The sequence below is a fragment of the Dufourea novaeangliae genome, unplaced genomic scaffold, assembly GCF_001272555.1.
Source record: "Dufourea novaeangliae isolate 0120121106 unplaced genomic scaffold, ASM127255v1 scaffold48, whole genome shotgun sequence".
Taxonomy (NCBI): Eukaryota; Metazoa; Arthropoda; class Insecta; order Hymenoptera; family Halictidae; genus Dufourea; species Dufourea novaeangliae.
Genome location: NW_015373938.1, coordinates 404,382 through 432,137, shown reverse-complemented (window position 1 = coordinate 432,137; position 27,756 = coordinate 404,382). Strand labels below are relative to the sequence as shown.

General features: G+C 38.1%; 1 protein-coding gene across 1 annotated transcript; it reads right to left on the bottom strand.

The window, feature by feature from the left end:
* Positions 1–206: 206 nt before the first annotated feature.
* Positions 207–27,534, bottom strand: LOC107185563 (caskin-1). Its single transcript, XM_015573269.1, has 7 exons — positions 27,203–27,534; positions 5,149–5,427; positions 3,920–4,243; positions 2,253–2,590; positions 1,392–1,778; positions 813–1,259; positions 207–603 (listed from the first exon to the last, which is right to left on the bottom strand). Exons 1-7 carry the CDS (start codon positions 27,216–27,218, stop codon positions 346–348), a joined length of 2,049 nt encoding a protein of 682 aa, XP_015428755.1. The 5' UTR covers positions 27,219–27,534; the 3' UTR covers positions 207–345.
* Between the last annotated feature and the right edge of the window lie 222 nt (positions 27,535–27,756).

The following is a 27,756-nucleotide window of genomic DNA, read 5'->3' as shown; positions in this document are numbered from 1 at the left end:
CTCATACAATTATAACAGGATTATTAGTTTCTGTGTAGTATAACGTGTGTTGTAGGTTAATGCAATGAAAAGTAGTGTAATATTTGTCCAGCCGCGAGCATATTCTTTTCAGAACTTGATCGTTGCAAAGTGTAAAGAGTTCCAAACTCGAGTTCATATATGAATTCTTTCTATTTTATGTTGCAAACGATGCTTACTCATGACCCTACTTGTATGCGCCATACTGGTGGAGAAATCTATGTTTCTATTAACTGCGTCTTGCAGCTAGAAGCTATGTCCTTCGTAGTAACGTTGATTAACGTAATCAAAAGAAGACAACGGCGAATAGAACGAAGACAATGATGATTACGAATTCAGGCCCTGACGTTTTTCTTCTTCGAGCATGGCATCGAGTTCGTCGGTGAGGTTAGCAAGCATATTGCCGATATCGTTCAACACATCGGCTGGTTCGGTGCTGCTGGAATGATGGCTTATTATGTGACTCTGAATATTGTTGCTAGAATTATTACTTGCGTACTCCTGGGCGCGAGCAGATCTCTGTTTTATTGTTCCAGCATTTTCATTTGCGAACGGAAGTGAATCGGATTCTGTACTGGAGCTTGACTGTAAAGAACATAATATTTACGAATAATTACAAGTACACAATATAAGTTTAGAAATCTCACAGAGCGAATTAAAATCAGAAACAATTTTTCGGTGTGTACTAAATAATACTGTACACAGTGTACAAAGAATATGGTACTACCGCTAAGGCGTCTAGGACGGCATTCTAAATCTATAGTAGGATAGTATATTTTATAAAGATTAAGTACCTTAAAGCTGGCGTCAGAGCCATTACGGTGTTGCAAAGCCAACGAAGCAATTAATTCATGTTCCTCGTTCACATTAGCACTGACACTTCCCCAAGAACGTGACATGGAAGAAGGCGGTCGATTCATTTGCGGCGGGGTCGACGGTGCTGCTGCAGGCGCTGGTGGCGGGGGTGATGGATGATGTAGCAAGTGATGATGCTGATGATGATGCATATGATGATCCTCGCACGAAGCAGTTGGTACTGGTCCGCTGCAGTCAATCACAACGTCGCCAACACCCGATCCCCCGACGACGGAGGAGCTATTTTCTCTGGAACTTTGACGTCTTGGGGGGGACGGGGGACAACGTTTCGGAAGATGTGGGCTACTCTCGAGTCCGTATGTTAGTTGATACTTGTTGTCGAAGTCTCTTGGCAACGACTTGAACTGTCCCGGTGTTGCAGTGACCTGCAAGCAGAGAGTGAAATTATGAAGCAGTAGAATAGAACTGGGTGTCGATTGACAGACTTTGGTGGAAGTTGTGACACTTTATATATGCACGTGTTGCTTTCGAAAATATACATTTGTGTTCACTTGTACCTTGGCTATGGGTCGTGGACGAACAAGGCAATGTCTTGGACGTGGAAGCGTTCCACCACCAGCTTCGACGATCGAAGTGTCGTTTGTAGGAGTAAGATCACCATCCTCGAAACTACGTGGACGCCATTCGATTGGCTGTGGATGCGCAGATGGCGCTGGCGACGGAGGATACCCGAGGGGTGCATCCTCTAAGCTTTCCAAGGACTTTCCTCGCGAACCGGTTCGTCCAACCATATTATAATCGGTTGGCAAAGCTGCGTACATACTTCTCCATGCAGTACCAGACGTTGTGTCACTTCCTCCTCGCTGGAAAGACCTCAAGACCGGTGACGAGCAATCTTCATCCGGTGATGGCAGGTCAGGACCTCCCCGTTGAATAACTACGTCCTAAAAGTGTAATTGAATATATCTAAACCTGAACAAAGAAATGTAACTTTGATAACATATTATAAACTATGTGATCGTTTCGAAGTAGTAATGGGCGATACAGTATGGATATTTCGAATATCGATACTTTTCCACTCAAATATTGATATTTAATGTGACAATATATCCCAATATCGACACTTAACCTATAAATATTAAAATTCTGATACAATCGTTACATTTTATTCCCGATATACATGTGTATCAATACCATATATCGATACAATTTAAATGTATCGCCATCACTATTGCAAAGAATTGTCTGAAAACGATAAATTACCCATAATACCATGCTTGTAATAAAATATAAAGCATTCAGTGACGAATTTTTAAGAGCACGCAGGAATTCGTACTTTTAGAAAATAATAGCTAAACGGGCAGTGACGTTTTGGATTAATAATTGTCTAGAATTTATTATAAGCAAGATTTGCACACCTGTGTCTGTCCAGGATGTGGCGGTAACCGGGCAAGATCGAGCGGCTGTATGCGTTTACCGGCACGAATATCTTTGACTCTCTTAATGGCCAACAATAACTTCTTCTGGTGGCCCAGTCGGACAATACCAATGTCCTCGAGGTCCTCCCAGGTGAGAATCGTCACATCCTCGACTGAACGCATACCCTGTTGATGAAGAGCACCAAGATATTCCTCGAGTCGTAGAAGCCTGAGCCACTCCTCCAAAGAACCAGGAATGTGCTCTGGCAAGCCATCTCCGATGTTTAAATTGTCTATTTCTGCCTTCAACCGTTTTCTGTGATTGGGCTTTTTAATTCCTACGAACATATACAATGGAAATTAGCATTATTAAGGAAGCTTGGATAATGAATATGGATAATAAGAGAGATGGAGTTTCATAAGCTGTTGCGAAACAGCAAGAATGTAGTATCTGTATTCATTGTTCAATTTCTGTCTCATTTTAAATATTATTCTTTGAACAACTGTGACTACCAATTACTGATACAATGATAGAGTGTCATATAAGTTATGAAATCCTGACAAAGCCATCAGCAACGCTGGCAAAACTTTGAAACCATATTCCAAAAAGTATGGCTTACATCCAAAAGCCCCTAACTATTGTTATCACCAGCCTGAAATATCTCACATCTGTTCTGTATGTCTAATAACTTTTGTCGTTTCAAACGTGTTCTGTTCGTCTACGAGCGACAAGAGGCACAGGAGTGCTGCGTGTAATCAATGACACGAAAATCTGCCGCCTGAGGGGAGCATGTCTCGTCCTTCTCACACCTACGTCGTTAGCTACAGACACCATCAAGCCTTCCAGTCAAGAGACATTCAGAGAAGCGTTGAGATGAAGAAAGGAGAGTCATACACCCTTCAAGTGGCAGACTTTCGCTGTTTGTAGCTTCGTTTCAGAAAAAAATTGTCTACATCGCACGTGAAACGTGCACACTGCTGTGGTTTTAGTAACATAAATATGGGTACAAAAGTCGATCAGTATCTCCGATTTTCTCCAAATTTTAATATGTTGACATGGGCTGTCTAAACTGGCAAAATATGTCAAATTTGTAACCGAAACCTAAACTAAACGTCACTATAAATGCAGATTAAGTGAAAGAACATAAGCTGTAAACAGTAAAAAAAGAGGTTTAATTGCTTATTTTCAAAGCATTATACTGATCAGAGTTGGTTAGAGCTAGTTCAATAAAGAAAAAATAATTTTTTAAATTGTTTGTGAAATTTTTTAAAATGATATTTTGCCTTTTTAGAGAGCCCCTTTCCTTATATTAAAGTTTGAAGAAAATCGGAGATACCGACAGAATTGTACACTATTACCTAAATATGACTTTGACAAGCATCTGTTCAAATAACTAAAGAGCACAGAGAATTAACATAATTAGCAAAACTACACATATATTTTTCTAAGATACTCCATAATAGAATTAACTAAAGAATAGGCTGAACTCTAATGATTCATTAGTAATGAATCTTCAGTTCTGTGCATTTATGAAACGAATTTAAGATACTAAATCTAGAAACAAAGTATTATGTACCATTTCATAGTTTTAATTTCTACCTATATGAAGTATAATGGTTCTTTCGTTAACGCTACTATGAACCCTAGAAATTCAATATTTCTCTACCTATGGCTGTTAAATCCTCCGGCGTCATACGTGTGATAGTAGCAAGATCATAGCCAGCTGAAGCAAACAAAGGAAAGTATTCCTCGAATTGAAGCTCGGTCAACCAAACATGAACGACGTCTAGATCAGCCGGTCTGTCAGGATGACTGCCAAGCGAACTTATAGAACATCTCGGTGACGAGGCAAGAGCACCAGGTCCTCTAGGACCCAGATGATATCCAGAGGCTCTGCCAGAGTCTAATGAAGCGGTGGAATGCCTGGAACCAGAACCTGATCCTGAACTGCCTGGACTGTCTCTACCGGGACTCTGTGTCATGTCGATTCCTGAAACAAAATTGAACTGTTAGTCGAAAATTGAAACTTTCAGTATTTGAAAACTGAAAGGTAATAGCCAGAGATCATCTTTCTGACTGGAAGCTTACAACAATTTTGGATTGGGAAGATTTGAGGTTGGGGAGAATACTGGGATAGTTAATAAATTATCTGGCAAAACTGCATCCTTACCTGACACACACACATGTACAATTATTGTAAATAAATGTTGAAATGAACAAGATATCTTCAAGGAATAGTATTTAATTTTCTAAATTCTAGATAAGTAAGTGAACAAAGCAGGCATAAGCCAGAATCTTGTACACCACCATTTATGATCCCCTAGTCATTCTCAGATGTTGCAACTGTAGGGAATCAACAGTCCATGTACTCTATTCAGGCTGTACCAATACTAGTAGTTCAACCTACAAGTAGGTTATTTTTCGTGAAAAGAATGTAATGGGAGGGGACAAGACTGGGACAAGCTACCAACCATTGAAATATCCATAGAATCGTGTCTACCACCTTCTACGATTCCCTAAGCAGTCCCAGAGAGTGCGCCTGTAGGAAGGCAATAGTGCGTGTACTACATTCAGGCTGTACCATTACTAATGGCTCAATACATGATATAAAGGAATGATGTAGGAAGGCAATAGTGCATGTAGTCTATTTAGGCTGTAGTTCAACCTACAACTAGGTTACTTTTGATGAAAAAAAATATAATGGCAGGAAACAAAACAGTCACAAGCTTCCAGCCAATTAACTATTCTACAAATGGGTGATTTCTAATGACAGAAACATGATGTGGGTAGCAAAGGCCAGAGAATCCTGTTCATAAGACTGTAATTCCCTTTAAAAGGCCTAAACAGTGTAATTATAGGAGGGCAATAGTGTATGTGGTGTGGTCAGCATCGCACCTTGATCCTCAGCATGAGCGTATTTCCCGACGACCGGCGGAAAAGCGAATCCAGGGTGGGTGAAGATCGGTCCGGGGCTCTTTCCGGACGGCATCCCGTACGAACCATCGTCAGTGGTCCCGCCAGATCCGTTCCCGGGCAGGAAGCAGCTGTCTTCGCTGCTTGCATATCCAGCGGAGCCAAAAGAGGAGCCGGAGTGCCGGAACACGTCTGGTACAGCCGGCGGTGCAACCTTCTTCGCCTGGGTTACTGCTTTGGACGGCCGGTTCATGCCGCCAACTGCAAACAAAATAATATGTCCCTTTATTATTCAATCGTGAACGACCGAGAACATTAAATTATTATTATTGCCGCGTTTGCTACCGCACCCCAGGTTCGACACGAATTGCGGTGGACGGCCGTAACACGATAAATAATACAGCAGTGTGATAAGTGACGGTAATAACATTGACTGCTCTATACAGAGTGTCTTTAAAATAAGTATTGTATTTTTCTGGAGAAAAATCGCTTCTTCGGGATCTCTATGACAGAAATGAATAGGTTGTTAAACGATTCTATTGTTGGTAGGAAAATTTTCGGAAATTTTTTGAAATGTTAGCAAAATCACGTGCTGTCGGATGGGAAGCAGAAGACCGTTTAACTGGCAAGATAGTGGGAGTCGCTTGGTCGTTGCGCACCCTGTTGAATTGCTTCCTACTTTAACTGCATTAATGGAACTAGCTTACCGCTTAAGTTACCGTAACGGATTATTTATTTATTAACTTAGTACTTATTCAATATTAAGTCGTCGCCGTTTTAATATTAGATATATGCAAAATAGTCATCGGTGATGATTTGTCATTGTATTTAAGGTGGGCACCAATGGTTTTGGTATTACAAAATTCATAGATAATCAATAGAATAATAGTACACATTTTCGACGAAAAACCACCATTACTTTAGCTTATACCAAATACATACAAAAATTTTTAAAATTTAATAGCAACTAAGAAATTACTGAAACAAAATTGTGTAAGAATTAAAAAATGCTAATACAAAGCAACTAAAGAATTAATAAAATCAACTGTTTCGTCAGATTTTAGGGAATTTGGATTAGAGCTTTTTTAAAGTAAATTTTGTAAATTTGATTACTTTTATCAGCCCCTCCTGTTTCGCGCCATACGTTTTGTTTATCGAGTGATTTGTTGCACTTAACGTGTCGTCTTAATGTATACGCAGCTTAACGGCTGTGATCCGTTTCACCATACCTGCTAACTTTGGTGCACTTGTCTTCGGTACATATCTAACAGTTCGTACGATCGCTCGCATATGGTATGGCTCTATTTATGGAGGACAGACGTTTCCGGTTTTGAAGAAGTGCAATCCTAAGTGCACCTATTTTGGGATCGTGGACGTGTAGGAAGTTTATGCAAATATTAATTTTTATCGATTCATTTATAGAAACTCGAGTCGAATAGAAATTTGTTTACCCTGTTAAGTGTGGGAGAGAGAAAGTCGGTTTTGATCTCTAAGGTTGCCAACGGAAACCAAGATGGCTGCCGCGCTCCAGTGATACCATAAGAAATCTATGGCTCTTCAAATACCAAAAATTTCTCATTAAAGTTCATTGTACAATTAAATATAGTCTTGCATACTATAACTGCATAAAATTAAAAATTTCGTTGCAACGGTAATTTGAAGTCTATAATCCTAAATCATACAACGCAAAACCAAGATGGCTACCGCACTTTACTGGTAACGTATAATTTCTGTGAATCTTCAAACGACAATTAAAAATTATTGGACAATAAAATATACTAACTTTTAGACAATATTGAATGCTATGAATGTATAAAATCCATAGTTCAGATATAACAATAGTTTTAAGTACTACAATCAGAATTCAAACGTAAACCAAGATGGCTGCCGGGCATATAAGAGTTCCATAAGACTTCAAATACCACAAAAACTTTTTTAACTCTTCAGTTTCCATAAACACCCACAGATCCATTTTTTATTTGACCTGCGACATAAAAGAACGTTGCAGGATCTACTACCCTCTAATAAGCAAGTCAGTATCTATTTAAACATTTTAGTTTAGGAAACAACCGCTAAGAGGGCGCATTTCGATCCAAAGATGTGACCATAAGTCTGAACGTAAAATTTTCTGTTCTTCTCATTTCTGGAAACAAAAATCGCCATTTAAAAAAATCGAATTGACCTCAGAATGACCTCTAAATTTGACCCCAACGTCACGATCAATATCACCATCAGATGCCTAGTCTTAAACCCTAAAACTTTTAAATCAAACATTTTTTGCTTAAACTTCACCGTTCCCAGATAATCTGGGGTACTCATCTTGTTGGTACACCCTGTATATATAGAGACAGAAGTTAAAAAAATTGTCACAATTCAACCTATGGGAATAAAAGGATAAAGAAAAACATATCTCGAAAAAAAAAACAGAAATATTTTTAAAAAATTTAAATATACAGCAAATCTTCAATGAGTGTTCGAAGGCTCCTCGGCGTTGACAAACAGAGGTTCCCAGGTGTAACGTCGACTTTTTAATGAGGTTTAGAAAAGTGATACAGCTTGGAATTCCGAAGGAATTATTTGTTTCAGTCGTATATGGTCATTAGTTTATGAAATATTTAATGTCCAGTACCGAGGAAACTTCGAACACTCATCGAGGATTTATTATACCAGATTTTAGGCAATTACGCATATTAGTCGCAAAGATAATAATTTAAATACTACAATCCTACGACCTTGCCTGAAAAAAAATCCTCCATGACGCTATACGAGGCGTGACGCAACAGATGAACTTACAATTTCCCTTTGCAACACAACCACAGCGCGGCAACTCTTACAACAAAGGGCACCGGTTTCATTAACCGAGGTCGACCGGCCAACAGAAACGCGCACGCGCTCCCCTTATTAATCAGGCCATTAGCGCGACGTCGATTAGCGAGCGTGCTCGCGTTCGAGTGGACGGACGGTTTCTTCTACCGTGACAATAGAATCATAAAGCCGACGACGGATGTTGCCATTCTTCGTTCAGCAATACGAAATTTCTTTCACGGCAATAAACAGCGAGCAATTAGACGAGCAATTTAGCAGCTTTGAACCCCAAGCACCGGTTAAGTAGGGTCGTCCGAGACCCGAGAGATTAACCCTCGTCTAGTGGTCGGCGAAAATTGGACCTCAGAAATGTCCTATCATTATTCTGGATAGACAGATAGGTAGAATGTTCATTAGGCGGGATGATTTGAATGCTACCAAAAACAACTGACAAAAGATGATCGCCGATTTTTCTGTAACTTTGCTCAATTGTTTATGGGACCAACTTAAGAATCTTGCCGTGTTTGTTTAATGGATCTTCGAGACTTTAAGGAAAAAAGTACCTTTTCTATTCGAAACGTGGATTTTACTTATTCGCTTCTAACTCGTAAACTACAAAGGATATCGAAAAAAAGTTCAGACAAATTTTATACCGTTTTTAGGTCTCTATATATCGACAAGAAAATTTTCAAAAAAATGTAAATTTCAAAAAAAAAATGTAGAAAAAATATATGAACAACAAAAAAATGATTCAAAATTTATCTAAACTTTATTTCGATATCTTTTGTAGTTCACGAGTTAGACACAAATAAGTAAAAGGCACGTTTCGGACTAAAGGTAGCACCAACCAAGCACGGTAAGATTCTTACGTCGGCCCCATAAACAACCGAGCAAAGTTGCAGAAAAATCGACGTGTATCACTTCATGAACATCCTTTGTTAGTCTGGGCCAGTTCAGACCCTAGTGAGTCTGGGTCAGTCTGAACCCTAGTGCATAATTTCTTGTCGTTAGTGATACTCTTGAACACTCGAGTCAAAATGGACCCTGGCATCGTCCTCTCCTAATGTTTATACGATTTTGTCATTTTCGATTAATGGCTTGACTCCAATCAGAATTGTTTTACTGTTAAACTTTCTCCACTGAATCCTCCAAATTATAGACCACGGTTGGGTCAATCCTGACCCATAACAAGATACCACAGAGTGGTGATCCAGCTATAGAACCATGAGAACTAACAGTGAAGAATCAGAGATAATGCGAAAAGACTATTGATCCTACCCAGACCCCGGCCCGTATGAATCGATAGTGGTTGGCACGTCTTATGCAGGAATGGGGGTTCTATTCGTGTCTTTTTGCGTTTCTTGGGATCTCTCCGGTCCACCGAGAAAGTTTTGAAACGTTCAAGTATTTATTGGTACTTTAGACTCGTTAGACGAACAGAACGAGAATTCGACGGAGCGACTGTACCGGGGGCCCTAACCGTTCGATGATGCGATTATATTATACGAGCACTGTTAATGGTGATTGGCAGAGCCCAGGCTGAATGGTGCTGCTGCGCGCCAACCGATCGTATGGATCGTTCCCCGCCCGCGTACGTAACGGTGTCACGCCAAGACGATGATACAGTGTCTTCCGCTGTCCTGGCTGTGGTCTAGGTGCACGGATACGTTCCAAGTCTACTGCGATAAAAACTCGAATGTTTCAGCTTGGAAATTGTACTGATACCAATTTTCGGGATACTTCTGAACTTCATTTGCCCACGTACTGTAGGAGAAGACGTTAACTGATTGAACCAGGACTCGAACGTGAATCTTTTAGGGCTATTGCTTTGATCAATTTGGCTACTGGAGCCTTCTTTGAATAATTGTATGAATTGGTATGAAGTAGAAGAAAAATGTTCTACAATTAGGAGAAGGATTTGATAATTTTTCAGTCCAAGTATGGCTACAGGACCAAGAGGCAAAACTTCGTTTTTTGGGGATATTGCTTTGATCAATTTAGCTACTGGAGCCTTCTTTTCCTAATTAAATAAAGTTTTATTGAATAAACCGTATGAATCTAAAGCATTTTCTACGATTATAAGAGAAGGGTTTGATAATCTTACAATCCAAGTAAAGGTGACTGCAGGAATAAGAGTCAAAGATGAATTTTTTTAGGGCTATTGTTTTGACCAATTTAGGTGCCAGGACCTATTTTTCCTACTTGTGCACATCAGCACGGTATAAGTATTATTACCCTGAAGAATTTTATACAGTTAGAAGAAATTAATAATTTTACAATCCAAGTAAAGGTGGCTGCAGGATCAGGAGTCAAACCTAGGTTTTTCAGGACTATTGCTTTGACTAACTTAGTTACCCAGTACATTAGCGATTTTTCCTCTGGTAATTTATACAATTAGGAGAATAATGTTGCAATCAAGAAGCAGAATGATATATATTTCGGAGAAGAAATTAATAATCCTACATTACAAACAAAGATGGCTTTTGTTCTCTATCGCCAACAGTGCAAATTCCAAGTCCAGTGTGGAATGAGTCAACTGTTGAGAAAATCAAAAAATTGCGCAATATCTTAAACAATTACACCGTTCTGCATATTCTTCAATAAATTGTGCCAGAGCAAATAGAGAATTTCTATTCTAATAATGTAAGTTATATATCAGCATCCTTTTACATAATTACCTCTATAAACCACTAAAAATTACGATTCTATAATGTTCCCAGTATTACGCAATTCACATTAGAAATCATCTCAAAATGTTTACGTTATTACGCAATTTCTATTCACTTCAGTTCCTAGTACACGAACGTCCAAATACCTTTGTATGTCCACACCATTAGCCTACCCTATTTGCCTTCCCATCAAAGGTCTGACATTCCATTTCAAATAAATGATCGTGAATTATTTCCCTTACACTATGGCCCTTATTGGAAACTAGTTTCTTTTCAAATTTGGCATATTTTTTTCCAAAACTGAACCTGCTATTTATAATTACACTGCAGATTTTTATGCAAAATAAAAATTTCTAAAGTAATTTATAAAGAAAGAAGCAATTGTAAGAATTGATTTTCCCTCTTAATGAGTTATGCCTACAAATAAATTTTGAAAGAAATCGATTTTTGGGTTTTAATATTTTTTTACAGTACATCATTTTAGAAATATTGTGTGAAAGTTTAAAGTTGATCCGACCGAAATTGGCGGAGTTACGCCCACTTAAAGTATACGGCCTTGGAAATTTCTGAGCAGATATAAAGTGGTAGAATCCCTTTCTAGGGGTGCGTGAGTCATGAATACTGTGCCCCAATGCAATTTATGGTTGTTAGAAAATACTCAAAGCTATATGAAGCCGTAATACTAAGAATAACTTTATATAGAACATTTGCATTGCTTTGGTTGTAAACCTGACTTGAAACTTTAAACGTGTTTTTTTCAAAATCGGTGACCAAAATATCTCGAGAACCGCTGCACCGAACTGATTCAGCTTTGGTGGACTCATTCTATACATAAAAATCTAGTGTCTGATCGTGGTTTTTTGTATTTCATTGCGTAGTTTTTATTTTATAGATCAAAAATGAACAATTTTTTTGGCGAAAATCGATACTTCGATTTTAAACAGACGCCATTTTGTCGTAAATTAATTTTTCAAGATAATGAACGATCGGGCACTAGATAATTTAATATATTAACTGAATTTGCTCGAATTTTTTATTTTTGATAAACGAACTCGAAGTTACAGTGGTCACCGCAAAAGTCCTAAAATAAAAACGCTGCCGGGAAATCGCTGATATTTCCCCTATTTATTCATATTTTGCATGGAAGAAATTACTATAAGCACTTTAAAATGTACACTTTCGAATACAATGACGTATGTTGAAAAAAGTCTTCAAGTTTTTTTAAAACAAATTCCGAGAGTACATGTCTTCTTTCGAGCTCGCAGGTAGGCATAACCCCTTAACCCTCTATGGGCCCGTGTAACTTTCAAGTCACATACTAATATATCGATATTTTATTAAATAATTTAACTCTTCTCATAAGGTGGCATATACATTTTGTTATATAATATCTTCTTACTAACCAATAACGTTATAAAACCAAAAATTGCTGAAAAAAGCATGTTGGGTTCATTATTAATCTGTATTTTAAATATGTAGTCCTGAAAAAAATTCGGCCCATAGAGGGTTAAGTATCTTACTGGAATAAAATAGGAAACTCGTTGGATCTGATTAAAGTTTTGTTTTCCATCGTATTTCACAGAGCCCTATTGGCTATAAATGCATAAAATCCGCAGTCTACTTATGAGCCATATTAGACGATGATTGTGGGCAGTTAAAGCCATAAAGATGGCGCGTAAAGAGGAACGACGGGAGGCTTGGTCGGTTGATGGAAGATTGAAACTCGAATAGCCCAGTTCCTCCTACAATTACACTCGAATCAGCAGTTTGATTTCACACGACCCGTTGCTTCGAGCGGGCATTTTTAATCGTATGTATCGTTTACGAGAGACGATATCGTGGGCCCCGCGTACACGGCCGTACCGCGCACGGCCGACACTTGAGGCAACACGCCTCTAGTGAAAGTTCTAATAATATCTCGATAAGTAATAATTTCAGGCCGCCTTGTATCTTCGTACTTTCTTGCCCAGGCTGCCACGGAGCTCGCTCGACGCCCCGTGGAAAACCGTGTTACGAGCGGATAATTTAAATACTCTTCCTCCCCTCACCTCCCCTCTATAGAGAAAATCGATTTTCGCTTCTTCAACCGGCGGCGCCATATTGCCGGATATACTTTTATGTTGGTCATCTTGATACGGTCCCGATAGCAGATTTATGGAATAAATTTCGATAACTGTAGCGAATAGAAGAAGTCGTGCGCAGACACGGCTTTTTTAAATAATAAATATATTCTGTTATGAATTTTAATGGTAATCGGTTCATTAGTTCGTAACTTTGTAGTTACGAGGTTATTTCAGATAGAGCAAAGCAATTAATATTTTTATGAATTATTAGTTTATGTTACCTTATTTGTAACATACATGTTACTGATTTTAATTTTTATAACAGCATGTGTGAAATTATTCTTATAAATAGGTCCGGTATAAGTACTTTTTTACTGTATACTGCGAGTGTTCATATACAGGTCCCTTCATTTCCTTAGTCTAGTAAGGAGAATGGTCATAATTTATGACCATAATTATGACTGACGATACATCCTGATCACATTTCTGATGAAATGTCATGATAATTCAAATATTCCGTACATTTTCGACTTGATTTTACACCAGGAACTGATTTTCTTACAGAGTGTACTGCGATCCTGACACACCCTGTATAACGCTCATTCTCGAGACACCCTATATAACGCTCATTCTCAAGACATACTGTATAACGATTATTCTCGAGGTACCCTGTATAACGCATATTCCGTGACGCCCTGTGTAACACTGGGACACCCTCATTCTCGAGACACCCTTATAACGATAATTCTAGAGACATCCTGTATAACGATCATTCTCAAGACACCCTGTGCAACGATTATTCTGGAAACATTCTGTATACCGATTATTCTCGAGTCACCCTGTATAACACACTGGTTCTGGAACACCCTTGTATTAAGTTACTTCTGAAACACCCTCCTGTATAAAGCTAGTTCTGGAACACCCTGTATAAAGCTAGTTCTGGAACACCCTGTATAAAGCTAATTCTGGAACACCCTGTATAAACTTAATTCTGAAACGCCACCTATAATGCTATTTCTGGGGAAACCTGCATAACCCTCATTCTAGGACACCCTGTATAAAGCTCAATGTGAGACAACCTATATAAAGCTCATTCTGGGACACCCTGTATAACATTCACTATGGGACACTCTGTATAACACTATTTCTGCATAAACCTGTACAATGTTGATTTTGGAAAAACCTGTAGAACGTTCATTCTGGGGCACCGTGTATAACGCCAAGTGTGTGGAATCCCATGAAAGGACTCGGACAGCCACTCAGGTATAGACGGACTACCTCGGGCAGATCCGTGGCTACGACAGATACACCTGTTGGGTCAACGAGTTTACGGGAGGCAGCGTGACGACTTGTCAGACAGAAGCTGGGACAAGTGTGTCAGAGGTTCGATGACGTGAGATCCGACGAAAATCGTCCAATTAACAACGGAAACAAGGAGACCCTGCACGCTGGATGAGTGCTTTTTACCTCTTGGAAAGGATATATCCTTACTTATGTATCTTGAGATGTGTTTTGGAATGAATTTCTACAAAATATACTGGGTCTTTTTTTTATAAAATGCTAATAGAAACATTTTGTATACTTCAGTTAGTTCTTGTGAGTTGGAATAGTAAGAGAAGGTTCTGATAATCCTGGGGAAAAATGGACCTGAGCACTGTAGTCCAAATAAGTGTCTACTCATCTATTTTGGGGATGTATTTTGGGGTGAATTTTTACAAAGTATAACTGGATTTTTTTTTACAAAATGTTAATACAAACAGCTTGTATACTTCAATTAGTGTCTGTGAGTTGGAATGGTATGAAAGGTTTCTAAAATCATGAGTCAAAATGGACCCAGACACATAGGGCTCGGAATACGGATGATGATGGAACGACGATCAGAAAACCAAATTGGGCTATTAATGTCAACGTTTTCGGAAACTAACATATCAGTTCTAGAAATTATTTGAATAAAATTGTTTTCGTGTCATTATTGCACTACTGACATTTATGCAAATATGAATTTTTGTTCAGTAATTTACAGAAACTTGAATCGAAGGAATATTGGGTTAATGCAACTTGTGTTATAAATATTCAGAAGTTGCTAAACGTTAATTAAATAATAATGCGAAAATTTCCTTTCTTAATCAATTCTTTTACGTCATTAATTTAGAAATCTTTTCTTCTACCGTGAAAAAGTTCTACAATTCATCAGCGTAAACGTGTTTTCCAAGTTTTCCGTACATTCCAATCCTAAGACCACGCAGACTTCGCAAGACAAGATTAAGTAACTTCCAGTTAATTTGAATAATAATTCTTCTTCAAGACACATATATCACTGCTGTCCTAGAATCCTTCAAGGTTTCGCATATTTTCAATAATAAATTGTTTAAAATAACATCGAACCGATGAAAACGAAGGATTTCACTATTCTACGAGAAATAATACATCGAAAATGTAAAATAAATTTTTCCTGTACGTCGCTTTCGTTTTGAAAAAACTGAATCTGAAAATTTATTCGGTAGTGTGTCTTAAAATATGCCAGACTAATGTGTCAGGCCAATATTCGCTATAACTACTCGTAATAATTAGAGATAATTATTGGACATCTTCATGCAAATTCTGACACTTTAAAAAATTGATTTACATAAGTGAACCGAAACAAGGTTAAAATGATGCAGTAAGTACTATTACGCAACAATGTTTAGCACACGAATGTAAATATTTCAGTAAATACAATATACTGTTTTTTTTTACTGTGAACAAATCGAAGGATGAGCATTTACTGAAAAATTAGGAAACAAATTAAATTCTAACTTTAACAAATTTTACCTCTTGAATCATTCACAGCTAGGCAAATATAACTAAAGCACCACTTGGTTACAAATTTCCAGCAAAATAAACCTTAGATAAACCAAAATACACTGGATTACTCATCAGTTATATCCAATATCACTATTCCTTTCAGCGAGTATCCCCCAAACCCCACAGCATCCCCTAATCCCAAAGCATCTCCTAACCCTAGAACATCCTCTAACCCCAAAGCATCCCAAAGCACCACCAAAACCGGTCACGAAGATCGAAGAACGCATTGAACACGTTAAATTTACCTATTACTTCATCTGATTCAGTTAAAAACCCAGGCCAGGTCGCTCCACAACGACGGCAATAGCCACAATCCGATAACCCAGTTTAAATTCAAAACTCCTTCCCGCCCTTTTCTTCTTGAAACCTGACAACTAGGTAAATATAACTAAAGCACTTGGTTTCAAATTTCCAGCAAAATAAACCTTAAATCTAACAAAATACAGTAGCTAGCTCATCGATACACCAAATATCGCTGTTCCCACTAATATCGAGTATCCCCTAACACCGTAGCACCCCAGAGAACTACAAAGACCGGTTACAGAGATCCAAGAACTCATTGAACACGTTAAATTTACCTATTACTTCATCTGATTCAGTTAAAAACCCAGGTCAGGTCGCGCCGCGACGACAGCCAGTCGCGTCTAATTTATTCGGCCTATATTCAGGCCCATTAGATCGCAAGGCGTCACACGCAGAGACACACTTACGGTGCATAAGATTCTTCCAACTGCCGTAAATCGCCTGGATGCACTTATCGAGGGACGTGGAGGATAGACTGGCCGTTTTTCGTCCGGTCAGATTGCCCTCGGAGCAGCTCCTGAACAGATTGTTCCCCGTCTCGCGTGGACATAGCCTGGACCGTGACATGTCGAGGATCCCGGCCGGGATCCAGGCCTCCACAGCTGGATCACGAAAGCTTTTGTACGTCGAGGACAATTTCTTCGAGGACTTCTGTAGAAAGCGCTTGCCGGGCGGCAGGGGCGGGGGGCCCAGGCAGCTCGCGACAGCAGTGATCGCCATTTATGGGTAGAGCTTATTCTCGCGAGCGAGCGCGACTACGGATCCTCTATCTGGGACTGTCGACTCGGGTCTTTGCGAAATCTCTAACTCTCTTGAAACTTCTCAGCCACTTTGATTTACACTGGTTTAATTGTAGGTACGTATGATTGGACCTGTCTTCAGAAGCTGTTCTGGTCAAATGGTACTTTTAGGATTGTAGACCATCCCCTAAGTTGGTTAGCTTTTCTGAGAGTTGAATTTAAATTGGTTTATGATTTAACACTGGTTTAATTGTAGGTACGGATGATTGGACCTGTCTTCAGAACCTGTTCTGGTCAAATGGTACTTTTAGGATTGTAGACCATCCCCTAAGTTGGTTAGCTTTTCTGAGAGTTGAATGTAGATTGATGTAAAGCTTCCTCTCACTTGTGAAATACCACTCTCACTGATTTACACTGGTTCAATGGTAGACGGAGACGTACTGGAGAAATTTTCTGAAGCGATTTTGACCGTCAGTACTTTTGGGCTGTTAGGCTATCCCCTAAGTTAGACAGCTTTTCTGAGAGTTGCATTTTGATTGGGCTAAACCTTCTCGGCACTTTGGGGACACCTTTCAGATTGATTTACACAGTTTCAATGACACTTTTGGGCTTGTAGGTCATCCCCTAAATTGAGTGGCTCTTCTGAAAGTTGGATTCAGTAGTTACCACTGGTCTGCTTGATGTATGTAGTGTCTTATCTTCTGACAATATTGCAGCAAAAGTTCACAAGTGTAGAGCAAATGATACTGTTATTAGAAAAGTTTAATGGACGTGATGGAGGAACATATGTTCTATCAGTTTAACAGAGAAACTGATACGAGTACAGCGTTGGAAGATGCATTCCAGGTGTAAGGAGACGGTTTCAGAAATTTCGAACAAGGATCAATTATGAATTTGGTCTCAGAAGCCTTCAGACCTAATGATGACACTTTAGGGATTGCTATTAAACAAGATTAGTCAGTAACTAGTGAAGTACTGACATGTAGTTGAAAAATCCAACACTAAATTGTCTATTATTCGTAAAAGATCGCACAACATATAGGGTGACCTAATCCACTACCCCGAAGATTCCTGCCTTCGCCCAACATCAGAAAATAAGTCCCAGTTAAATAATATTTACTCAAACAGATGCATTATCCACGTTAAACCGTCAAAATTCATTTCCTACAGTAATATCCCCTAACAAAATGAAACCAGCATCCCCCAAATAGAATCCCAAATGATCCAATTTTCAGGGGATTCCCACAACAGCAGAACGCACTGTACTCCCAAATATGTAGCCATAGAACGTTCATAACATGAAAATTCGTTCACTGAATCGAGTGCACTTGGAGATGTATGCTTCACTCCGAGACGATCATGCCCAGCCTCGACTGGTCACTGAATAGGGGAATCCGTGTAATGTCACTGCTGGGTGTCCAACACGGTCCTGGTATGGCGGACAACCACGGATTTCTGCGTGAAACTCGAGGATTTCTATGAGGATCGTTCCGATGGGGATAGCCGGACGAGACTGTCAAAAAGGTGGCGCGCGTTGGCTACGGGTTGGCGACACCGTTGTTGTGGCGAATGCAAAGAGGCGAGGTCGAAGGTGGGTGGACGAGTTTCCGGAGAACGGCGTAGGTCGCCCCCGGTAATGCCAGACCGCGTAGGTATCCGAAAGCCGCGACACGTGAAACAACTTTCCACGTGGAAACGCTAAAAGGACTGCCCAACCGACGTGGATTTACAAGCGCCGCTGAATCTCTGGGTATACAGTATACAGGGTGGACCACGAAACCATGATCGGTTAATACTAGAACTACTACGCAAATCGAAATGACTGGTCAATGCACTCTTACAACGACGATTAAAATGTTATGACAATACATTTTCTCACAAGGGAAGGCACGGAAGTGTCACTCTCCGATTCGACGAAATTTCGTATGTCTGTTAAGGAGTCAAAAATAAGAGATACTTATTTTTTTTATCGGCAGAGACGCGACTGTAAGGGGTGAAACCACCCCTCAAAGTTTCGACTCGGAAGTACTATCTCGAAAACCAGAGGAAATACATGAAAATTTCTAATTTGCGGTTTTTTATATAGAATAATATGGTGCTAACAAATTGTACAAAATATAATTTGTTTGTTACAAAAGAATTTCTTTTAGCGGATATTGAGACGAATTCGGTAAGCGTAATAACAAATATTTGTTCTTCTTGTAAACCAAAGAAACGTTAAGAAAATATCATTAATCTTAATGAAAAAGGTGTTCAAAATGGTGTTGTTCATCAGGTGCAGTACACTCGATAAACGGTTAAGAAACGACTGCTTAGTTCTATTTATAACGCCTGCACTGATGGTAAAGCTTGCAAAAAAAATTTCAATCGAAAATCTAGAAGCAGAATAATCTAATCACATTTTGTGATCCACCTTGTATAGTATACTAGGTACGTACAATTACATGTATTTTTTTCGTTTTCATGTAAACTAGAGTCCCAATTTAATAATAAAATGTTTTGTACACAATTCTTTATACATTACGTTTTCATTAAGTAAAATAGATAAAATGGCAGTACGTAAGGCAAGGACTATATCTAATAAATAAAATAAAGTCGCAGTATTAGAGACACCCGCAATTGGAATATTTATCCTATGTGAATTGTGCTTGCAATTTTAAATTATTATTAAAAAAAACTGTTTTAACCATTTTAAATTGTAGAAGTAATCATTCTTCGGGTATGCTAGTAATTGTGGATCACCCTGTAGCGAATTTGTAGATAAATCTGATTCCCGTAACTTCCGCGATTTATTTACAACGTGTGAAATGGTAGCTTTTTTCCCAGGCTCTATCTTATCTTGTACGATTTCCTCGTGTGATATATCTTATCGATTCGTACTTGAAATTTTCTCTGGCAGTGATCTTCAGTAGCCAAGTTTGTTGTACAAATAACATCATTTTTCGATGAGTGTCACTGAAATATGTACGGTCTTGTATTACGAATAACTTCCATACATTTTTTCAATTAATTGTTGACAAGTTATTGTTATGTAGGTACTGCATATGCTCCATTATTGTTAAATATTACAATTATTGTTACGATTCGAACTTTTTATCAATTTTTTATCCATTTCTATACGATTTCTCGATTTTGCTTTTCCCGAAAAACGTACTGGGTGAGTGAAAAATAATCCATTACCTTTAAATATAACAATTATTGTTAAACATAGAATTTTACTGATTACTGATTATTTATTGTCAAACACAGAAATTGTATTCGTTTCTGATTATTTATTGTTAAACATAGAAATTTTACAGATTCCTGATTATTTATCGTTAATCATAGGAATTTTACTCATAGAAATTTTTCTATTTGCTTATTAATAAATATACTAGGTGAGTCATAAATAATTTCAATGTTTTTCTTTAAAGACTATCCTGAATTAAAAATTGATTCTGATATATTGCATATGCTTCGTTATCATTAAATATAACAATTAATATTAAACTTACGATTTTTTATTATTATTACTATAACGTGCATATTGTATAAATACATTACTGCATGAATGTTGTACATTTTAGAAGGATCTCTTGGAAAAGTGTACGTGCATCATCAATGTTTCAGTAATCGAATTACTCATGCTTCCAGATGGAAGTTTCATCGATAAAATGTCACGTGGTAGAACACGATCGACATTCCTACCGATCCACGTATCATCTGTGATGCAAACCGTCCAAGGCTACAACGAGATCTGCTCCTATCACAAATCAACCGCTAACTCTACCCATTTACAGAAATTTATTCGTTATAGCTAAATAAAATATATTAAAAAAATTAATTTTTTAACGTAATTCAATGTAACATTACTTTTATCCCAATAAAAACGTTATTAACCCTCGAACATCTGATAATAATGTGGATAGTTGACATCAGGTATAGATTAGGTTAGGTGGATCAGTGGTGACCCATATCAAGATTTTTATTCAAAATATTCTGACCCCTGATCTGTATAATTCTGAGATAAAATTTGTTTAATAAACATATGTATTCAATTTATTTTATTATTAACCCTTAACAGACCATTTGAGTCAAAAGACGAATTTGAATTTTTCTTTCACCATGGCCACCGAGTGGAGAATTTTCGAAGTTGTAGACGTACTAGTAACTTCAATTGACAATAACCAAAAGTAACATTCAGTGGGTTATTAAAAGTGTTACAAGTTATCGGATTATTCATCTCGGAGACGAGTCGTTAAGTCGGTTCTTAATTTTTTCACAGTTCATTCCAGCGAGTCTGAAATAAATTAGAAGGTATCAGTTACAGTTAACGAACGTCGACAGCATTGTCTGGCGTGTTTTTCGACGAGGAATACGATGCTTCAGACAGAAAACAGATCCAAGCATTGGAGGGAAAATATTTCACATTATATGGATATGGAGCATAGGACTAAAGCTGCGTCTACACTATATAGCAAAATAGTGTTATATAACAAATTGTATAATGGTGTGTCACACTTGATAGCTTGCTACATATAACACGAAAAATGTTATGTAACATCATGTTATATAACATTTCTTTCTGTTTTTCTAACAAGTTTTATAACTTTGCAATATAACGTGTTTTATTATATAGTGTAGACACAGCTTAATAAGAAACATCACTCAAGTGTAAAATGCCGATTTTTATACAACTTGGTACAGACGTAATACAGTGAATTTTCCATTAATGCTCGAAAGTCTTTTAAAAGTACTTGGATCGTACTTTGAAGCAGTAGTGGGGATGAAGCATAAACATTTAACGTGGAGGTCTTTCCGAGCATTTATCAAGAATTTACTATATTTACAGAAATATTTGATATATATTTTTTCCAACTGCTAACATTCGTATCCAGGGTGTGAAAACAGATTTCAATGTCGGGGGTAAAGAATATTTTCTTGATGCAGTAAATCATTGATGAATGTTCGAAGGCTCCTCGACACGGTGTTCAAACTTCATCCCCACAACTGAGGGGTCCCCTGTGGAATCAATCAAACGTCCAGTGGTGGGGATGACGTCTGAATACTCAGTACCGAGGAGGCTTCGAACACTCATCGACGATTTACTGTACCTCGCAAACTATTAGGCTTACAAAAAATATTTGTTAACAAAAGCTTGTGTTGTTTTAATAATAAAAATAACTACTTGAGTAGTTTTTCAAAATTCTAATTTGTTTAAACAATATATTAAGGAAAATGTAATTTTCACCCCCAATGTTGACGACCATCTTTTCACTCCCTAGATATGAATGTCAGTAGCTTAAAAAAAACATCAAATATTTTTCAAAATACTACCTCCGTACCAAATTATATCAAAATCTGCATGTTACAGTTCATACCCCTTGTAAGCTCAGTTACGAGGCCTAACAACAAACGTCGAATTTGCATAAACTTCTTCAATCTATTCGTCACAGTCATAAACAAATATAAATATATTATCACAATACAATCATAAAGTATCGTCCTTTATTTCAAGGAACTCCTCGTACAAACGAATAAAATTACAAAAGCCTCGGGAGGTAAATTACTGCACGTTCGGAGCCTTGAACGGCCTTGAACCGAGCGTGCATTTTACTCATTTCAATTCATTCAATTAGGGGGTATGCAAAGAGATACACCATTATTCCACGGGGAATAAAAACTGGATCTTCGGGTGGATCGTCTCCAGTTGACCTTGAAACGTTCCCCGACCCCCCTGCCCCTACCATTGGCGGATCGACGACAACCAAAACAATTGTCAACGGCGGATGTTCTCCCCATTGATCCTGAACTCCGATTTTTTCTCCCCCCCCCCCTTCCTGGTAGTTTTTCTCCCAGGTGAAAGTAAAATGATCCAGGTGATCGGCCTGAAATGGCTCTCCTCGTGTGACCAGGAGGAGTTCGCGTGATCTCGCCTCCCTGCTGAATGATCCGTTTCCTCCCTGTTGGTTTGCACGACAATGTACCGGGGGTCACTTACGAAAAACATGACGTATATACACGGTGTGTCACAAACAGTAATCGAACACCATTGACACCTTAGGAGCTTGGTAGCCTATTGGCAGGGCCTTTTTTTTTTAAGACAATATTATTTTTTATGAACTTCGAGCGATAATCTAAATGAGAAAAAGATGCTCAGGATGTTTAACCCCGATTCGGAAAAAAGGGTCTCGACTCTTCTAGGTCACACGTCATTGCTGAAACTTTCCTTCAAATTTGTATTTTTAACCAAAAAAGGTTTTAAACATTCGAAACACTATAATAACCACTTCGATAAGTATCCAAGAATTTTTACAGATTTTTCGAAAGCTTAAAAAAGTGAGAAAAAACCATTAGAATTGGACATAAATGACCCAGTTTGCCTACCAATAGTTAAAGACGTCCCACCTTCCGAGGGTCAGCAAAATTATTTTTCGTGAGTAATCAAATAGTTACAACAGCGTTCGTTCTTCGAAAAACAAGAAGAGAATTTTCGTGGTATCGTGTGAAACATCAATGGAAGCTCCACGAAGTATATACCGGAAGTATCAGCACGTTCCATTGAATCCAGAAAGAAACGGTCGGTTTATTCGACGCACGCCCTCGTTCTTTATCGCCCTTACATAAGCACTGTCTTAAAGTACAGCAAGGTCTCTCTCGGTTGACGCTCGCCGTACGCTCGTGGAATTTCAAACGTTCTAGGCGGCGTTCAGACGGCGCGTAGCTTGGCGAGTCAGTACCCTCAACAGTGACCAACGAAAAATTTACATCAACACGACACAATGGTTGGAAGTTTGAAAAATTGCCATAAACACAACAAAAATTTTTTGTAGCCTACATACAACGAAAATTTGTACATGGGTCAAAAATGACCCGCCATCCGGTAATCGCGTGGATCGTCCGATTATTTGTGGCAGGAAGGTTAAAAATTAATGAAAAACAATTCGATGTTATTTATATACCGACTAAATTATCAACGAAAATTTTTCCATGGGTCAAAAATAACCCGACATCCGGAACCACATAGATTATATGATTGTTCGTTGCAGAAACATGAGAAATTAATTAAAAAAACAATTCGATGCTTGTCTGCAACTTGTGTACAAGTTAAATTGTTAACAAAGGAGCTGGGACTGACGGAACGGTGCAAATTGGAATTTTGAGGTTACTGAGGCTCCCTCCTGGATTGGTTCCGTTACAGGGGAACATTCCAACCCCGTGCTCACGCATCATTAAGTGCTTCATCAGCACACACCGTGAGAATAGGAGGCATACCAAAAGGAAGAAGCCATATTTCCCTCGAACGTTCCATTCAGCCGGATGTACCCTCGATGGGATGAAATTTTGCCCACGTTACACACGACGGGGTGCGTTCAGACGACGCGTAGCGGGGCTCGACGAGTCTGTATGGATGGGCGATGCTGTATCGATATTTCGAATATCGTTAGTTTTCAATTCAAATATCGATAGTTCTCAATTCAAATACTGATAGTTCTCAATTCAAATATCGATAGTTTTCAATTCAAATATCGATAGTTTTCAATTCAAGTATCGATAGTTCTCAATTCAAATATCGATATTTCTAATATCGACAGTTTTTAATTCAAATATCAAAATTTAATGTGACAATATATATTCCAGTATCAATACTCTTAACGCCCACAAATATCGAGATTTTAATACAATCACTGCAATCACCCTAACGGTACCAGGTCGTAAGGAAAATGGACCAATCGCGAGCTTCCCCGCGAATTTTGCGATTGGTCGATTTCTTTTCCACACTGTTACCTGAGAATATGCTTAAATAAATGATTCATTTTCATTTATAGATTGTATTACTTCTAATTTAATTGCGAGTATCAATACCGATAAAATCGAAATTTTTTTTATGGATAACAGAAAATTTATTTAAAAAAATTAATATTTTCATTAAAAAGGAAGTGTAACTTTTGTTACAAGTCACATTACACAGCGTGGACCAAAGGGGAAAGTTAAACCACGCAACTTCTTCCATCACCATTTTCTTTTAACTGCAATGAAGAAAGAAGATATGACTTCTTCCAGTTGTGTGGACACCTCCTTATATATCCATCGGCAACGGGGGGAGGGGGGGCATTTAGGTGTTCCCGTTTAAATGGTCCCGCCCTTGTATAAACAAACGCGTCGGAGGTGAAACGAGCCACCGTGCGCGCACGCGGGTATTATAAGTAGGTTACGGGAAAAAAATAAATCTTCTTTATCCGGAAGCACTTCAGGCATATAACACAATTTTTTTTTGTTCACGTTTCATCGCGCGCCAACGTACACCACACGTCCCCCTGTGTATTTATAATGTCACTGCATACAAAATGTGGAATCGTCCATTAGGGAGGATTCTATTTATGATCCTCTAAGAAAGAACAAAAAAAAAATGGAAACATGAATAATATGTATACGCTGGTGTCGCTCGGAGACACGAAAGAAACACCTGTGGAATATCATTTGAATGGTTTATGTAACCGTGATGTTTCTTTTTTTTCAGACGTGTACGATCATTTTTCATTGGTGCCCAAGGTGATTTTCATTGAGATCTTTTTTGAACAAGACTCTACGATTTAACTATTTTCATATTGTAGCTGATTTTGAATTACATTCAATATTGTATTGCGACCTTGAACTGACCTTGAGCAAGGAAATAAAGTAATAAATATTTTCAACAAATGATGATGTGTAAAATATTGAAAATATTAAATTGCTTAGAGATATTATTATGGGTCATGAATGACCCAGACGTCAGCTTTGACGATCCGTACTCCGAAAATTAATTACGGTCTAAAGTCTGTTCATCTCAATGAGACTTGATGCTTAGAATTTCAGTCAATTTTTTGCCAAACACCATATGACCATAAACTTAGCAGTAATTAATTGATCACCAAATTTTATTTAATTAATGTACATTTGCACATGTTAGTTGACATAACCTTACTTGTAACTATCATGCACGATTAATCAATTAGAAGCACGTTTTTTAGATTAACACACACCAGATAAAAGTGAATCCAAAAGTATATTTTACTGTAATATAATGGCTCCAAAAAAACTGATAAAAACATGCAGATATGATAGTTCATTGCATGATAAATGAATATACTAAGAAAACAATATTATTTAAAAATATATCCAATAACTTTATTCTAGTAAATTCTGTGTATCTCTTAAATACTAGATAGAAACATATATTGGTAAATATGTATATGTAAGGTAACATATCTAAAAATATGTACTCATAAACAGTAGTTATGTAACCCAAGGAAAGACACCGGAGACTAAGAAAAATTGATTTATAAACTGTAAAAAATGAAACTGAGTAATCTATAAAACCGTGTTATGCTACTGAGATAATTCAGAAACATTACTCACACATTATTATAGATACCACTTGAATCACTATCACATGAACATGCACATTGTTGAAGACAGAACTAAGAAGCAAACATTCCGACCAAGGAAAGAAACGTTGATATGGTTTCAACTTACAATGAAGGCTAATAGTCTTTCCATAAAGTAATATAATTAATGACACAACAGAAGAACAAATACAATGTAACCAACATGTATGTAAAAGAAAATAATATACTATGAATATTTTCCAGAAGACAGACTTGAATATGAATATATTCTGACTGTGATATATTAATAAATTAATAAAAATACAGTGTCAATGAATCATCTATGACCCATGTCACCAATAATTTCACTTCAAAAATATAACTATTCAGCTTCTATCAGAATTTTTCCACCTTTTCCTACAACATTCATATAGATTCATATTTACATGGCCCAATTTATGAAAGCAGAATTGAAAAAGAAACAAAGATTCTATTATATAACAAAGCAAATGAAGTCTACTTTAAGTATTTATGTAGTTTTCACACTGTATTTTACTTATTTGCATCTGTGGCAAAAATACACAAACATATACAGACCAATTATTATACATTAGCAAACTCTCAAAGCATTAACATGTTAATTGGATAATCTTCTTGAACTTCAATGTTCATGTAAGCACAGCTAAACAGAAATCAACAATTTTTTATACATTTTGCCATATGAAAAGGTAAATAGGATGTAACTTGTACCGATACGAGTATCTTGATACCATCGAATACGTGAATCTTCAGACAAATTAACAAAAGATCCATTCAAGTATAAATGACAAATGAGTGTACAGATTCAAAATTCTCTACGAAAAATAAACTAGCGGATCCAAGTGTACAAATTTGAACAAAGAACTTGGAAGTTCTTCATGGTTTAACACTCCAAAAAAAATTTCTGAAAATTTAACCAAAAAAAAATCATTCACAAACTCCGTTCACGATAACTCATCGATATTAACCCTCGACAAGCAAGGCCTGGGTCCGAACAGACCCAGCTATTTGTGAATAGAGGTTCGGTAGGACTTGATGACGTTAAGGATCATCCTACTGGCAGAACTACCATTACGAACAAAAGAAGTTAATCGAATTTCGTCGCCCAAATGATCGAAAGCCTGACGCGAAAAATTGTTACGTTCGTCTGCGCGAAACGTAGCTATCGCGAGGGGTTACACGAACTGTCGATAAATATACGGTTAGAATAAATGCATTTCGCTCACCGCTAATGCGCCTCATGGCGGCTCGCTACACGGCTCGTATCCGAAAACCGTCGGGGCTGGTCGATCCAGCGGGGTATTCGAGTCTTCCTGTATCACTATAAACACCATGCCACATGTACGCGACGGGAGCACCGATCATCACCTACGCCGTGCACACATCGATTCCAGAACGCGAGATTCCCGCGCCATTGTACACTGACGGAAATCGTTTTTTTTTTCGCTCGGGGAACAAGGAAGATAACCTGGCCGCTCCGACACGCACCGTGTCTCTCTGCGTACTACGCGAACACCTCGAGATCGGAAGTCCCGTCGATCGGGTGCGACATGCTGAATTCCGTTCGGATCGTAAACAATGAGAATTCCACTTGGAAAAACAGGGCACATATAATTTCGACCGTATACGCGATCGAGGAACAACGACCGTACGAACCACTCTCCGTCGCGACTTCTCACGTAGCACTGTCTCGCGCTCGTAGTATCGAATGCCACCGTTAGAGCGCCCCCCGACCGATCGGTAACGATAAATCTCCTCCTTGTATGGATTTAGGTCTTCA